This window comes from Haliotis rubra, unplaced genomic scaffold (assembly GCF_003918875.1).
Source record: "Haliotis rubra isolate DU_JTF1 unplaced genomic scaffold, ASM391887v1 Scf87, whole genome shotgun sequence".
Classification (NCBI taxonomy): domain Eukaryota; kingdom Metazoa; phylum Mollusca; class Gastropoda; order Lepetellida; family Haliotidae; genus Haliotis; species Haliotis rubra.
In genome coordinates, this window is record NW_025767601.1 from 2,438,339 (window position 1) to 2,455,129 (window position 16,791).

Here is a 16,791-nt window from a genome sequence, read left to right on the forward strand (position 1 = left end):
GGATTTTTACTTTTAACTGACTGACTGACTGAGTTTGGTTTTACGACGCTTTTAGCAATATTCCAGCAACATCACGGCGGGGGACACCAGAAATGGGCTTCACACATTGTACCCATGTGGGGATTCGAACCCGGGTCTTCGGCGTGACGACCACTAGGCTACCCCACTGCCCATGTATCATGTTAGGTATCATGTCGGTATCATGTAGATATCGTGCAGTATAATGTAGGTATCATGGTAAGCATCATGTTAGGTAACGCTTTAACCATTAGACTACCCCACCGCCCTTTTAGTTTTAAGCATCCAGCAACTAGTCATAAGCCAATAGTCAATATGTTCTATTTGATAACTCACCTACAATTTCAGAGTGAAAGCCATTGACTGTATGAGCTTTTATTTTAACAGATGCCTCTCTGAACACGTCGATGTAGTCAGAAAACGTTTGATGACGATCTGTCATTCTTTATGAGAGAAACCTGGAAAACATATTGGAAACAATACACATATTATGCAGACATTATCGTGATTTATCCAATACCATGCAGCTGTATTATAATTGTTCAAAGGTCAAATCTGAACTGTATTTTTAAACAAATTATAACTTGGCCAAATCCCACTGTCACAACTGGGAGCATGGATGGCCCAGTCGTACACGCCAGAAACCTATGCTCTTCAGTTCGAATCCAGTCTCTTGGGTTCCACCACGTGATATATGTGTGAGAGATTCATCACTTCGGGCCTCCTCACACATCGGCACGCCATGCAATAACTGAAATACTATTCAAAGCGGCGTTAAACCAACTCAGCCACTCTCTCCAAACTCAGCCTCTTACTCAATGTTCAAACAAGGATGATTTGAAGCACTATTCCATCACTGTTCCAGGAAATCTGTCTGTACTTTGCTCATACATGTAAATAGTTTCGTATTGTTTGTTTGCCTGTTGTTTAACGCCGCACTCAGCAATAATTCAGCTGTTTGAAAAAGTCTGGAACAGACAATCCAGTGATCAACATCATGAGCATCGATCTACGCAATTGGGGTACGATGACATATGGGTCAACCAAGACAGCGAGCCTGACCACCCGATCCCATTAGTCGCCTCACAAGTTTCGTATTGATCGTAAACACTTACGTAAGGTTCTATAAGAGAAGGTATGTCTGATCGCATCCTACATTAGCAGATTATGAGCCTAATGCGTCTCCAAATTTATGCGACTCAAACTGCTGTCTGCAATAAAACACCAAACTAGCGAGCAAATCGAACACATGGTTATGGATACAGGTTAAATTAGTTTGAGGAAATAAACATTTCATGGAAACCTTACAAGAATTATCACAAAGAGCTAATAACTGATTTCACTTAACATGCATTTCATGGCAGTGTGACCCGTGAAGGTCCGGGTTAGAATATTGATATTCAGTAACCCATGCTTGTCGTAAGAGGCGACTAACGGGATCGGGTGGTCAGGCTCGCTGACTTGATTGACTCGGTTCCCAGTTGTCAGGTCCAGACTCGATTATTTACAGACCGGCGCCATATAGCGGGAATATTGCTGATTTCGGCGTAAAACAAAACTCACTTACTCACTCATGGCAGTTTATCTTCACATTTGTCCTCATTATGCTGACTACTATGGACCACTTTAGTCAACATACCAAACATTACTTTAAATCATAAAATGATCGCGAAGAGTAGGAGAAACCCTATGTTCCAGTATATATTCTCATACCTATGACTTCTAACTGCAAATATCTAAAGTTGGCAATTCAGTAAACTCAGGTTATAACGATCTCAAATGGACCTCTGATTGTAGTTTGTTATAACCGTAGTAATTGTAATTTCGACTAAAAATATACAGCAAGTGACAGGGGCAAAATATGGTTGACACAGCCGCATTAATCGTCTTACGAGTAAATTGAACATGTAACCATGATTTCTTGAAAGTCATTTAGTCGTATTAATCGTCCTACGAGTAAATGGAACATGTATACATGGTTTTCAGTCATTTAGTCAGAAACCCATTCCTCTCTGTTTATTTCATCATCTGTTTCATTTACAGTCAGTTGCAAATATCGCATTTTATCAATACTATGTAAAATGGTCAACTGTACAGGCGCTTACTTAATACTTGACAGAGAGTAATTATACATGATCTTATCTTTTTCAAATATAAATGTTATCTAAGACTCTAAGAAATGAATAAATAACAATCATAATTGGAGATTATATTAGTCATCTTGTTAGAAAATAGAACCTGCTTTTTGTCGGCACACATTTACATTTAAAACAAGCAGGGGTCATATTATCGTCATCATTTAATTAAAGCACACTTTCGCCCTGAACTATTATCACGTTAGAGCACGAGGACGCAAGCGTCCTCGTGCTTTAACTATAATAGTTCAGGGCAAAAGTGTGCTTTATTACACTATACATGGTGGTAGAGCGAACTGTAGTTCTTTTCTAAGATGCCACATTTAATACTTTCTAAGGATAATTATGATTAATCTAAGGCAGAAAACAAACGACGGTGTCGGTGATCTAAATTTAATATCCTCGCACAGGGCTAACTGGCCTATTCTATTGATGTGTCTGTCCCCCTACGTTAGGACGAACGTTACCAGAAAAAAGAAATGATAAACAGTTTGATGACGGTTTACTTTCTGATTAAATATCTTCTCTAAATTATTTTAATTACATCTGTGATTAACGTAAACCATATGGGGCAATATGAACGTCGCATTTCTACGACCAACGTAAGTTTAGATCAGTACATCCAGATGAAGCTGAGTTGTCAAGCGACATTCCACGATTGCATTGTGGGGAATGTAAACATTGCGAACGTTACCGTGCCGCTGAAAACTTGTGAGTCGAATTGAGACAGTTTTTTAAACGTAGGAAAACATAAACGTAACGTTTCCACCAGTGATGTTAGCTGCGTGAAGCAACTGCAAACCAAGAAACGGGATGCAACGGAGTAGTTTACTGCAGGAGGCTGTGGCGATGCCAACTGACATGCATCGTGACGTCGGTTACATTGTGACGAAATGCAAAAGTGTTCGATTACGAGGGGGCAGACTAGAATGGCACAGTGACGCCAATACATTGTGACGTAATGCAAAAAGCGCACATTATCGTCTGATAAAGTACTGTCGGCGCCTTTGATCTTTCACCGAAGCATCTTAGAATCCTTACTTAAACCAATTGCTAACGGCTGAAGGGATGGTGTAAATCCAGCTAGGGTCCATGCAGGTAGCAAAGGTACTGTAAGTCCCCATGGTCCCTAGTATGGTGATCTACCTTCAGTTGCTGGCAATATATAGCCTGTTTTTTATATTGTATTGTCTTCTATGGTTAAAAGTTTTTAGTTTTTCACACTAGTTTTATATCTATATCTGTGATCCTCTAGGTAGTTTTCTGTCTTTCGTTGACAGGGTGTTATAATTTGACTTTATTTATTACGACTTTATTTATTATTCACATTCTTGTCACGATCTGGCTGCAATATTGCCGACGTGACGTTAACTTTAAACTCACTCACTCACTTACTTGAACCTTTTTATTTTTAAGCTGATTTACCCAGCCATAGATTAGTATCTCGAAGCGCAATCAATGATAGATACTTAGATATTATAGGATTTAACAATATATCTTGTGATCTTAAATTACATGAAATAACAAACTCATTTGCCCCTTGGTTTCATATTAAGACAGACGTTCATCGTCCGATAGAATCAGTTTCTTATGAAGACAGACGTTCATCGTCCAATAGAATCAGTTTTATGTAAAGGCAGACGATCATCGTCCAAAAGAATCAGTTTCATATAAAGACAGACGTTCATCGTCCAATAGAATCAGTTTCATATAAAGACAGACGTTCATCGTCCAATAGAATCAGTTTCATATAAAGACAGATGATCATCGTCCAATAGAATCAGTTTTATGTAAAGACAGACGTTCATCGTCCAAAAGAATCAGTTTCATATAAAGACAGACGTTCATCGTCCAATAGAATCAGTTTTATGTAAAGACAGACGTTCATCGTCCAAAAGAATCAGTTTCATATAAAGACAGACGTTCATCGTCCAATAGAATCAGTTTCGTATGAAGACAGACGTTCACCGTCCAATAGAATCAGTTTCATATAAAGACAGACGTTCATCGTCCAATAGAATCAGTTTCATATAAAGACAGACGTTCATCGTCCAATAGAATCAGTTTTATGTAAAGACAGACGTTCATCGTCCAAAAGAATCAGTTTCATATAAAGACAGACGTTCATCGTCCAAAAGAATCAGTTTCATATAAAGACAGACGTTTATCGTCCAAAAGAATCAGTTTTATGTAAAGACAGACGTTCATCGTCCAAAAGAATCAGTTTCATATAGAGACAGACGTTCATCGTCCAATAGAATCAGTTTCTTATGAAGACAGACGTTCATCGTCCAATAGAAACAGTTTTATGTAAAGACAGACGATCATCGTCCAATAGAAACAGTTTTATGTAAAGACAGACGATCATCGTCCAATAGAAACAGTTCATCGCATCAACGATACATAAGTCCCAATGCATTCACAGCAAATTTAAACCTACTACTATGCTTAATCGTAGTATATGTGTTATTGTAATCTATGGCTAGATTTATTTAAATTGCTAATGGCTGAAGGGATGGTGTAAATCCAGCTAGGGTCCGTGCAGGTAGCAAGAGTACTGTAAGTCCCCATGGTCCCTGGCATGGTGATCTAACTTCAGTTGTTGGCAATACATATATTGTGTTGTCTTCTATAGTTAAAAGTTTTTAGTTTTTCACACTAGTTTTATATCTATATCTGTGATCCTCTAGGTAGTTTTCTGTCTTTCGTTGACAGGGTTTTATAATTTAACTTTATTTATTACGACTTTATCTATTATTCACATTCTTGTCACGATCTGGCTGAAATATTGCCGACGTGACGTTAAATTTAAACTAAAGTTAAAGTATTTTAGTGTTAATTACTAGTTTTAGATTGAAATGTGTGATATACTAGTTGTTTTACTGTCTTTTGCTGACAGGTTTTTACAATTTACCTTTATTCATTGCAAAATTATAACTTGTTTGTAGTCACGATATGGCTGAAATATTGCCGATGTGACTCACTCACTCGCATCAACGACACCACGTATATGGTTGATATTAACCCTGTGGCGACACTATCTGTTTAACCATTTTCATAAATTGTATCTTTTCATGAGGAATACCTTGGTGGATGGGAGCCCTAATATAGTATATTGCAATTGTTTTTGACAAGAGAAAAAACGAAGCGTTACCATAGCGACGCCAGCTCCAGTAGCTGGACTCCTTCCCAAGAGTACATGTACACGTCTGTACATCCGGGTGATGAGTAATTCTGTTGAACAGATCAGTAGATCCGCATTTATCGGATCCAATGAGATGGAAATACGGGAGGCATTGGATAGTATTGTTCCGGTCCTTCCAGCACGGGTTCTTGTAGTCTGAGAGCAGTGATGGCCTGTTCTGAAAGGAAACATATATTGTCAACAAACATCTTGTTTCTAAACCGTGTAAGTGACGACGAATGACTCGTGCCTTTTCATCATTTCTATAAAGCACGATAAAAAATCTTTCTAACAGATCTGTTTTCTGGTATTCTCGTTATTTTGAGCCAATATTTCATTGTTTCATAGTAGCAGTGTACAGATGAAACGGACCGCACTCAAAACAGATTACCCATAAGTGAGTGAGTGAGTTTAGTTTTACGCCGCACTCGGCAATATTCCAGCTATATGGCGGCGGTCTGTAATGATCGGATCTGGACCAGACAAGCCGGTGATCAACAACATGAGCATCGATCTACCCAATTGGGATACGATGACATGATTGTGTCAGCCAAGTCAGCTATAGTCAGATAGTTTGCAGGCGATTAACAATCGCAATACTGACCATCACTGAAATGCCATGTAAATGTGCCCGTGGCTGGCATGGACATCCCTTTTTGTTGGCTACCAAATCACGTTGGTATCTTGGGAAACTCAAAAGCAGATTCCGCAGCTAAATCTGCTCTTGAGAAGTCAATGTCAAGCATTAGTAAGTGAGTTTAGATTTACGCCGCACTCGGCAATATTCCAGCTATATGGCGGCGGTCTGTAATGATCGGATCTGGACCAGACAAGCCAGGAATCATAGCATAAGCATCGATCTACCCAATTTGGATACGATGACATGATTGTGTCAGCCAAGTCAGCGAGCCTGACCACCCGATCCCGTTAACCGTCTTTTACGACAAGCATGGGTTACTGAAAATCAATTCTAACCCGGATCTTCACGGGTTTCACCCATAAGTTGTATTGAATACATTTGATAAAGTTTCATAAGAAAGCAAGTTATTTTCTCAAAACAAGAATTAAGATGACCACTATTGAAAGACAATTACGACGTTGTGTTAGCAAAATACACAAGTGGTCACTAGAAAACGGATTTAAATTATTCGAACATGTATACATTCACTTTTGTAATAAACACAAACTACAACACGATCCAATGTTAGTCCTATGGAACCTCCAATAGAACGGTCTGTGACAATAAAATGTGTTGTATTCCTCATACATATAATGTTTAATTTAAATTCTTAAAAACTCTTGATATACGAAAGGTAGTTTCAAATGCTAAATGGGGTGGGGACAAACACGGCTCTATATCAACAGAACATTAAATACATCTCAACTTGACTATGGTTGTTTTATATATGGTATAACGCGTATATTCAAGAACTTGACACCATTCATCATCAAGGTTTTGTGTCCAGGTGCATTTTAAATTTTAAACACTGTGTGGCTGATGAGCTGTGTCATTATCTCCAACGCATAAAACAGCCATTACAACAGGTTACTAAACTTCATTCCGATCCATCAGATAAATGCATCTAAGGCTATTTTTATACTAACTTTTCAGACCTTGTATGGTAAGAAAACTAACCCATTTGTTTCACATTGAGTCCGTATTCAACAACTCAGAACTGATGTAAATTGAGGACAGCGGCAGTCAATACAGCATGGTGTCAATTTGAAATTAACGTAATTGATACTACCCCCATATCATATTAACAAGACATCTTTGAAATTAATTCAAAACATAGACATATCGGTTATACATGTTAATGGATTTAACAACAGAGACAATATGTCAGCTGCAGCTACAGCTATCTGATGGAAGTTCCTAAGGTTACAACTTTATGGACACCAACGTCTTGTTATAATGAAGCATACAACTTTATGGATAATAGCTCCTTGTTTATAATGAAGCATACAACTTTATGGATAATAGCTCCTTGTTTATAATGAAGCATACAACTTTATGGATAATAGCTCCTTGTTTATAATGAAGCATACAACTTTATGGATAACAGCTCCTTGTTTATAATTAAGCATACAACTCTATTGATAACAGCTCCTTGTTATAATGAAGCATACAATTATATGGATAACAACTTCTTGTTTATCATAAAAGTACATTTTTCTGGATAGCAACTTTTTATTAATAATGCAGCATACAACTTTATGGATAATAGCTCCTTGTTTATAATGAAGCATACAACTTTATGGATAATAGCTCCTTGTTTATAATGTAGCATACAACTTTATGGATAACAGCTCCTTGTTTATAATGAAGCATACAACTTTATGGATAATAGCTCCTTGTTTATAATGAAGCATACAACTCTATGGATAACAGCTCCTTGTTATAATGAAGCATACAATTATATGGATAACAACTTCTTGTTTATCATAAAAGTACAACTTTCTGGATAACAACTTCTTATTAATAATGTACCATACAACTTTATGGATAACAGCTCCTTGTTTATATTGAAGCTTACAACTTTAATGATAACAACCTCTTGTTAATAATGTAGCATACAACTTTATGGGTAACATCTCCTTATTTATATTGAAGCTTACAACTTTAATGATAACAACCTCTTGTTAATAATGTAGCATACAACTTTATGGATAACAGCTCCTTGTTTATATTGAAGCTTACAACTTTAATGATAACATTGGTTAATAATGAAGCCTACATCTTTATGGATAACTTCTTGTTCATTGCATAGAACGACCTTTCGAAATAGATTCTTGCACCGTTATCAGGCTAAAAGTGACTACGACCAAGTGATCAGAAGCATATATGCATATTATGTTATGATATTAACAACAACATGTAATTGGCAAACACTTGGTATGTAACAGGATGGGCTGGGAGTAAGAAGAGCAAATTGCACCAGTCATGAAGCCAGCATACACGAGGGATTAAGTAGTAAAGACGAGCTGATAGGGTCCTACCTGAGAATCTACAACTCGATTCAATGTTAATGTGCTGACTTTTATACAAGTGAAACCTTCTGTCCCGGAGATAACCGTATAAGGAGCATAAAACATCAACGCTTTATTCACTAGGCTACCCCACCGCTGTGTATATATAAGAACATCCACTCTGAAAATGAAGAATTCTGGTATCAATTCATATGGTCAAACTGACGTTCTTGTTTTGAGTGATTTTACAGCACTTTCTACTTTATCTTTCACTGCCAGAGTTTAGAATTTACAACAAGTGGAAATGCAACTTGTGTCTGTTAGTATTTCAAACAGTATGGCTGAAAAACCAAATGATAGACTCTGAACAGAAGTATCAATTTCATTATCAACATGGCCTATGACCAACATTTCCATAAACCTCAAGACACCTTTAACGGTTATATCTTTATCGAAAACGAATGCCACCAAATGATTTGTAAAATATTTTATCTTTATCCAGTTAGTGGTGTGTGACATGTGGCAAGTTGGTCAGCATGCAACAGGAGAACATCCTATACCTACCTACCTACCTACCTACCTACCTACCTATTCTACCACCTAAATCTAAACGTTCGAGTTTGCACAGAATCAATGTGTTTGGGTAGCGTTTTGTTAATATGTAGAATTCCTCAACAAGAGCATTGCTGCACAGCTCAGCACAGCATGGCACAGCACAGCACAACACGCCACAGCACAGAATAGTTATTTCTAAGATGCCTAGATGTTAGAACAATCGAAAAAAAAATACATTATGAGACAATAAAGGTATAGTTTTTTGATGACGTAACAATTGAATGACGTTATCCCGTCACTGCGCCATTCTAGTGTGCCCCCTCGTAATCGAATTATTTTACATTACGTCACAATGTAAGTGACGTCACGATGCATGTCAGTTGTCATCGCCTCGTACGGCCTCCTACAGTAAACTACTCCGTTGCATATCCTAATCCTAACCTAAATCGCATAGTTTCGTTGTGGGACTTTAACCTCTCACTCTGACCTCCATTACATTGCTCAGTGGAATACCAATGTAGATCTTTTGACTGTTAGCCCACCAATTGAGACAGAAATGCACAATTTCGGATAGAATTAGCGTCCATGCGGAACCACCTGTTTACGACCACTGTATCCCCAAAAGAGCACAGGGATGAAATGAGACTGATAACGTATATATGTATCTATAACTTACACTGTCTGTCACCACGGAACTGACCGGTTCCAACCTCAGTTGTACGACAGACACATAAGTAACTAAGTTTCTGCGCAATTGTCCACTGTACTCAACATACACTAAACAAAGTTTAACTGGAATATTTCAAACAATACGAAAACAGGACACTTGTAATCTGTAACGTCGGTATGTGATATATACTTAAATAGTTCTGTTTTGCTATACATATGGAAATTCATTCCCCAACACCCTTTTTTTCAGACTTAGCAGCTTTAATTAACTGGTGCATAAAATGTCTCAAAGATTTCCATACCATATAACTTTGCTGTGGAATGAAAGAATTCAGGAGAAATATAGCCAACATTGCCATGGCATAATCTGGTTAGTTCATGCAAAACTATATCTTGCACAGACTTAAAGAACAAATAAACTTCTTTTTTTGTCTCTTTTAACCATTACATATAAAAGATTCTTTAAAAACTTGTAGTTAATTAATACCGAACGATTAAAAGTTGCAAAAAGGTCGCTTGCTTCACTCTCACCCGCCAACGAAACCACAGACAGGTTACGTAAATCTGTCGCCAGAGCACTGCAGTGACGTCATGTGAGGAAGGCTTTTCAGTTAGTTGTATATAAAGTAATCATTTTTATGATTTCTCGACATCAACGAAGACATGCGTTGTCGTCAACTGCTCCTAACCCGTCGGCCTATGGTGTCAACATGCACAGATTTCCACAGGGCCCGGCAGTATAAGAAATAATGTATAAATAAATACATAATATATAAATGAGTTGAATGTCATCACGGTGTATAATAATAAATTGTTACAGAAATCAACAACTGCTCGAACGTACTGGCGCTGCAGTGTCAGGAACAAGACGACCACGTGTCCTGCATCTGTTATTCAGTTTCTGGGGCTTCATTTGAAGAGGAGAAACACCGCCATTGCCATACACCCCAACCAGGCCAGTTGACAGCAATCCAAGTGAGTGTGGAGGTATTTATCGTGTTTGTTTAATAATTGACAGTCACAATAATTTAGTAGATTGTTAATTGGCCTTTAATTGGGCAGTGTGTTAATCGGCCTGTAATTGAGTAGTGTATTAATCGACCTGTGTAATTGTGTAATTGTTATATATTCTGCAGGTGAAGGAAAATGCTGTGGGTAACATCTACATGTCAGGCGCCAGCATCGTTGAGGAAGCTCAACAGAAACATATCAACCCTGACAAGCCTGGTGGACGACAAAACCAAGCTACCCTAGTACGGATGGCAAACCATACGAGGGAGCTCCTTCGGCCGAAGGAACCTAGGTCCTTGGACTTTGAGGTTTGTGATCTGGTTGTGTAAAATCCAGTGTAGTAATTATTTAAGTATATTTTAATATATTTCAAATAAACACTATTGTGTAATACATTTGTAATGGTTCTGTTTTCTACTTTCAGTTAGATAAAAACTTCCTGCCGGATGATTTCTTTCGGTGTGACGTAGGAAACAAAGGCGAGAGGCATCTAGTGTTTGCCACTGACCGGCAATTACAGCACTTAAGTACGAGTAGGCAGTGGTTCATGGACGGTACCTTTAAGATTATTAAAAAGCCGTTCCATCAACTACTTACTGTTCATGCTTTTGTGCGTGCCGGGAGGGACTTTAAGCTTGTGCCTCTCGTCTTTGTGATTATGCCCAGGCGAAGGACATCGGACTATGTGAAGGTAGTCAAGCGGCTACTAGAGGCTCTCCCCAAACAACCGCAAGTCAAGACTGTCATCCTTGACTTCGAGCAGGCTGCCTGGAAGGCCCTGAAGAAGACTTTGCCTGACGTCCGTGTCCGTGGATGCCTGTTCCACCTGACTCAAGCAGTTTGGCGAAAATGTCAAGAGCTGGGCCTACAGGTACGTTCAATACTTTGAATCAATCAATCATTGCGAGTTATTTTGATATTATATAATTAATTCATTTATTTAATTTATTATATTATGTCATATAAATTCATATGTGTATGTACTATTTCAGGTAGCTTACATGGAGGACGATGACATTCACAAGTTCATGAGAAAGTTGATGTCTCTGCTATTTCTTCCGGCCGCTGATGTCACCAGGTTATTCCACAAGATTTCGGATCGGGTTCCAACTCATGGCAAGCTGCGACAGCTGATGGACTATTTTGAGAGTCAGTGGATCTCCCATTCTATATTCACCCCCCGCACCTGGTCAGTCTTCAACATCGCAGTCAGGACGAACAACTGTGTTGAAGGTATTCATTTCTTAATAAAATAAAGATTAATAACTTAAATAAATTATTACTGAATATTATACTATTTTTGCATTGTCAGGTTTCAATTTTCATAATGTTACGTAAAAATATGTATTCTTCTTTTCAGGCTGGCACAGGCGAATTAATAACAAGGCGGGAGAACAGTCACTGGGGCTCTACAGGCTCATGCCAGAGCTCCATCATGAGGCCAGCCTCCTATCCAGACAAGGCTTATACAAGAAGGAAGGCTGAAGGCGTACATCCGCAGATCATCAACAGCTAGGCAGGATGAGGTGTTTGAACTTTGGAGTTTGTTCAAGGATGGTGACCTGTCTCTGTCACAACTACTGTCAAGATGTGCGATTATCCACGGACCAATCGTTTAGTGAATTGCTGCAATTCATGAAAAGACATTCTTGGGATATATAAGCATCCGGCCAAATATGGACTTTGACGTGTGAACATGTGTTATGTGTTATGTTGACGGTGCTTTCGTTATCGTCTTTATAATCTTGTTATTTTAATGCAATGGGTGAGTGAGTGATTATGGTTTTACGCCGCTTTTAGCAATATTCCAGCTATATCACGTGTTATAATCTTGCTAATGTTATGACATGAAATAAAACATAAAAGTCAACATCATACTGTGTTTTATATATGTTGATATAAGCTTGCTAATGTTATAATGAAACGAACTAAAACATAAAAGTCAACATCTTACTGTGTTTTATATATTGTGCCCTTTTAGCTCAGAAATCAGTAGCCGTTTACGCCAATACGGTGCCGTTTTCGCCAAACGATTTTGGTGCCGTTCTGCTGTGGTGCCGTTTTAGCTATAACCCCGTGCTAAATGGGTTATGTTTGTGAGTGCGAAGCGAGCGTTGTGGAAGCCTCGAACGATATCTTACTTGTGTTCAGATCGCTTCCGTACCATGTATCTTGTTCGAGGCATGGAAGAATTATGGCTTGCAAGTCCAATTCCATCTGTATCTTGTGTAACCTGCCTGTACACTAACAACTGATTCAATGCGCCTCTTTATTCCTTGGATGAATCTCTGGATTTGGTTCTGATGAATCATGTTCCTTTCTTCATGCAAAGCAGCAGTCAGTTGATTGAGAGTCTGGACAGGCGAGTCTGTCTGTCGAACACGACGACCTAAAATGTTCAACAGATGCTCAATGGGATTGACATCTGGGCTCATAGCTGACCATCGGATGGTCTCAGCGGTGACTTGTGGGAACCAAGTCAGCGAGCCCGACCACCCGATCCCGTTAGTCGCCTCTTCCGAAAAGCATGGGTTACTGAAGGTTCATTCTATCCCGGATCTTCACGGGTCGACACGTGTTCGACCATCCACTAAGAAACGACTCAAATGAACCCTCCCCCATGATGTCATTTTCCAGTAAACACGCTGATTACAACACGCACATTGTGCTGCTTTGTGAGCTGGTGACAGTTTTATACGCTTGATGGGTCTTCTGACACTGTATGCCGCTGCCTGATTTCTGACGGTCCTGCAGGAAATGGCTCTCTCTGATAACCACTGTTGCCTTAACGATGTGCTTGAGTCCCATGAACGGTGCCAAACAAGTCTCCAAACTGCTCTATCCTCTATTATTGTTGCCTAACGGGATCTTCCGGACCTTGGAAGATATTTAACGTCATTGGTCCCCCTGTGTTTGTTTATGGGTCTTGAAATGATGGGAGGATTGCGCCCAACTTGATGTCCAATTTGTCTGATGGACATTCCGGCATTTCTCAGGCCAATAATTTACCACTTTGTAGCCTCTGGCAATTTACTGCGTGACATGACAATATTGAGTCCAAATTGAAAGGAGAGAGTGTGACATATTATCAGTTAAACATGATTTCAACAATGTTGTGGTATGACATATCACGTTTTGCGCGTCATTGCACGTGCATTGAATATCTCCAAACAAAACATGCAACACAGCAAGATGCAAAGTGTTAAGAAATCATTAAGAAAAATGTTTTGTTTTATAGGTCTATGAATTAGGTGAACGAATGTTGTCTTATGACGCTGTTGGCAGTATTAAAGCAGTAAATCAAGCAAAGCTCACTGAAAATGGGTTTCTCATATTGTATCCATGAGAAGCATCTAAATCTGTCGGAACTCACAAGCACGCCCTACTTGGCTAGGCAACCAGCCCCGTACTTCAAACAGATGATGATTCTGCAGTAACTGGCACACCTAAGGAATAACAGAATCTCTGAAACTAAATAAATCTATATCTAAATCTGCCAGACATATCTTTTATCTGTGGAATTTACAGTAAACTTAAATTAGCGTTCGTTACCGGAGATGACGATCCCTTCTTCAACCAAAGTGAAGTATTTTCTCAGGTGTACACACACAAAAGTTAAGGACAACATACTTTACTACAATGTTCTCTAAGATAACCCAAATGGAATATGGTAAAGATATCACGTTCTTAACGACATGCCAACTTGTCAAGGGGAAAGGAAAGGACCGTATCGAAAACAAGGCTTGCAGACAGGTTGTAACGTATGAGGCTTATCACCATCAGTATGAATACGTTGTACGAGACATTTGGTTTACACTTATGCGACTTTCAGAAATGAGCTCTGGATACATCAGAAATGGAACTGTAAAGTGAGCTTAATAATAACCTTACTGACATTTTAAACTCTTCCCAAAATGAAATAAATAAATTTAAAAAGATAGAGAGATTGTTACCGATGATGATAATAAAAATGGACGGGAGAATTGTGGTATGATCGAAATAATGTAAATGGCAATAAGTTTATACCTAAAAGTCAACATAAGATGCAAACTGTGCCTGAATGGTATGTTTTAAAAGTAAAATATGAGGACCACCGTCGACCTTTAGCCTTGTTTAGATGTGGATTTGTACCCCTTGTCATAGACACTGGACGTTTTAACAAGCCCCCAACCCATCTTCTGGACAGAATTTGTCCACAATGCCTTAAACAAGTTTATTACAGAAGTATTGAAAAAGAATTACAATTTCTAATGTCATGTCATTTTCTGAAGTTTCCACACATGCACATTTTCAACATTGTATGTTATTAAATCCACTTATACAAATCTGACTGATTTAAAGAAACATAATTGATTTGAAAGTTGTAAAATGTACCAGTCTTATGAACATGCACGCTTTAAAACTGTATACACAAACACAATTATTTAAGTCTTGAGCATTATTTGAACTAAGTACATTACCATGTATATTTCTGTTTCATACAGGATACGAATAATATCTTTCTTACCTATCTATCTATCTATCTATCTATCTATGGACGTTACGTTTAACTAAAATATATACAGCTATGTGTAACAGGTGTGACTACTGATGAGGAAATAACTATTGCGATAGCGACAGTCTATTGCGACCAACTATTGCAATACTATTGCAATAGTTTGTTTTCTCCTTGAATTGTCTCATTTGAAGTCATTTCCCAAATGAATGTTAGTTTATATGAACTAAAAACAACTTGAAGCAGTTTCAGTCTCTTTTAATGACTGACAAGAATTTTGAAACCCAGATCAAGTAAACAGTTAAAACATAAACTCAATGAAGCTGCACGTCAAACAATTAAAAGAAATACAAAACAGCATATATATTTAATGATAAAAATAACCATCAATGACTAAGCTATCGATAGTCACACATAGTATCGATGCAACGATAGTTGTTCGTTTCCACCATTGATTAATTGCTCAACAATTGCAATCCATCGATAGTTCGATGCAATGTTACAGCCCCACATATATACAAACGAACTGGGCATCCTGATGGTGTTTTACTAATCTATTGAACCAGTCTCTACACACAGACTTTATAATAAAACAATACTGAAACACAAAAGTTACGATGCCATTGCCTGCCATTTGTTTCAATCAGCCGTTATGTAGTCTACATTTGTTTGGAAGTTTAACTGGTATGAGGAATCGAAATCTTACCAAGCAAAAGAGATCCTCGTCTTCACCATGTATGGCTCCGATGCAGGGAAATTGTGGCACATAAACTTCTTCCTTGAACAGTCTTCCAAGGTTTAATGTCAGTGGGAAACGTGTGTTCTGTCCTACATGGTTCACCTCCGTGTATGTCATTGTACACACCAACACCACTGTTGTGAATGCCACTACACGCATGTACACGAATCGCTTAGACATGGTTGAATTACAGGAACCGAGAGAGCTGTAAACCATTGAAATGTCATTAAACCGGACGCCGTAAGTTTATAAAGAAATAAAAATGAACGTTTAACCAGATGTTTCATTACTTCTTTGATGAGCAAACATCACGACATTAGAATCTATGTCGAAACGTCGCCTTTCACAGAATAAAGAAGTTGTATATCCATAAAATTATCATCATTCTTCAGATGTTTCACAGTCCACACATCTCCGGGAAAGGCGACGCCAAGGTAAACGTTGCTGATATGTACTACAGTATATGGATAATGACTAAGAACGTCAGAGTAAAGAATTCTCAGAAACAGATTCCATGTCGTAAAAGGCAAAATGGCTGTGGAAAGTATTATGAATGGAAAAGTGAAAATCAGTGATGACACCAGGTGTTCGGGTTAGGTAACTTGTTATATCAAATGAGAAGCCGCATAAGACGTAAGTTCTTCTGTTTGCATGCCAGTCTTTAAATGTAATCCCCTATGAAACTCGCCTTAGCTTCTGTTGCCAGTCGTTAAGAGGACCAAAGGATGTTCATGACCGTAGGCGATTGCGTCTTGTGGTTGTACCTCGCTGTGGTACAGCTGGGATATTGATAGACCATCTGCACACACCCAATCACCACATCACTCAGCAGGTTATTGATCACGTAGCCTGTGAATCCTTTCAATCAACACGTTAGAAATAAAAGCGACAAATGCGCCAACAGCTGCAATATATAAATTCAAATAAACCACGCACAATGATAATAATGAGAGAACAACACAAACGGTCGATTCTGAAACGAAGTGTGGCATTGATATATCTCAAGACCTCGTCA

The 16,791-nt window shown here is 38.4% G+C and overlaps 1 protein-coding gene across 1 annotated transcript; it reads right to left on the reverse strand.

The window, feature by feature from the left end:
* Positions 1-456: 456 nt before the first annotated feature.
* LOC124263189 lies at positions 457-15,977 on the reverse strand. The gene is made up of 3 exons (XM_046697763.1): positions 15,744-15,977; positions 5,308-5,515; positions 457-476 (listed from the first exon to the last, which is right to left on the reverse strand). The coding sequence occupies exons 1-3, from the start codon at positions 15,954-15,956 to the stop codon at positions 457-459; spliced, it is 441 nt and encodes a 146-aa protein (XP_046553719.1). The 5' UTR covers positions 15,957-15,977.
* Between the last annotated feature and the right edge of the window lie 814 nt (positions 15,978-16,791).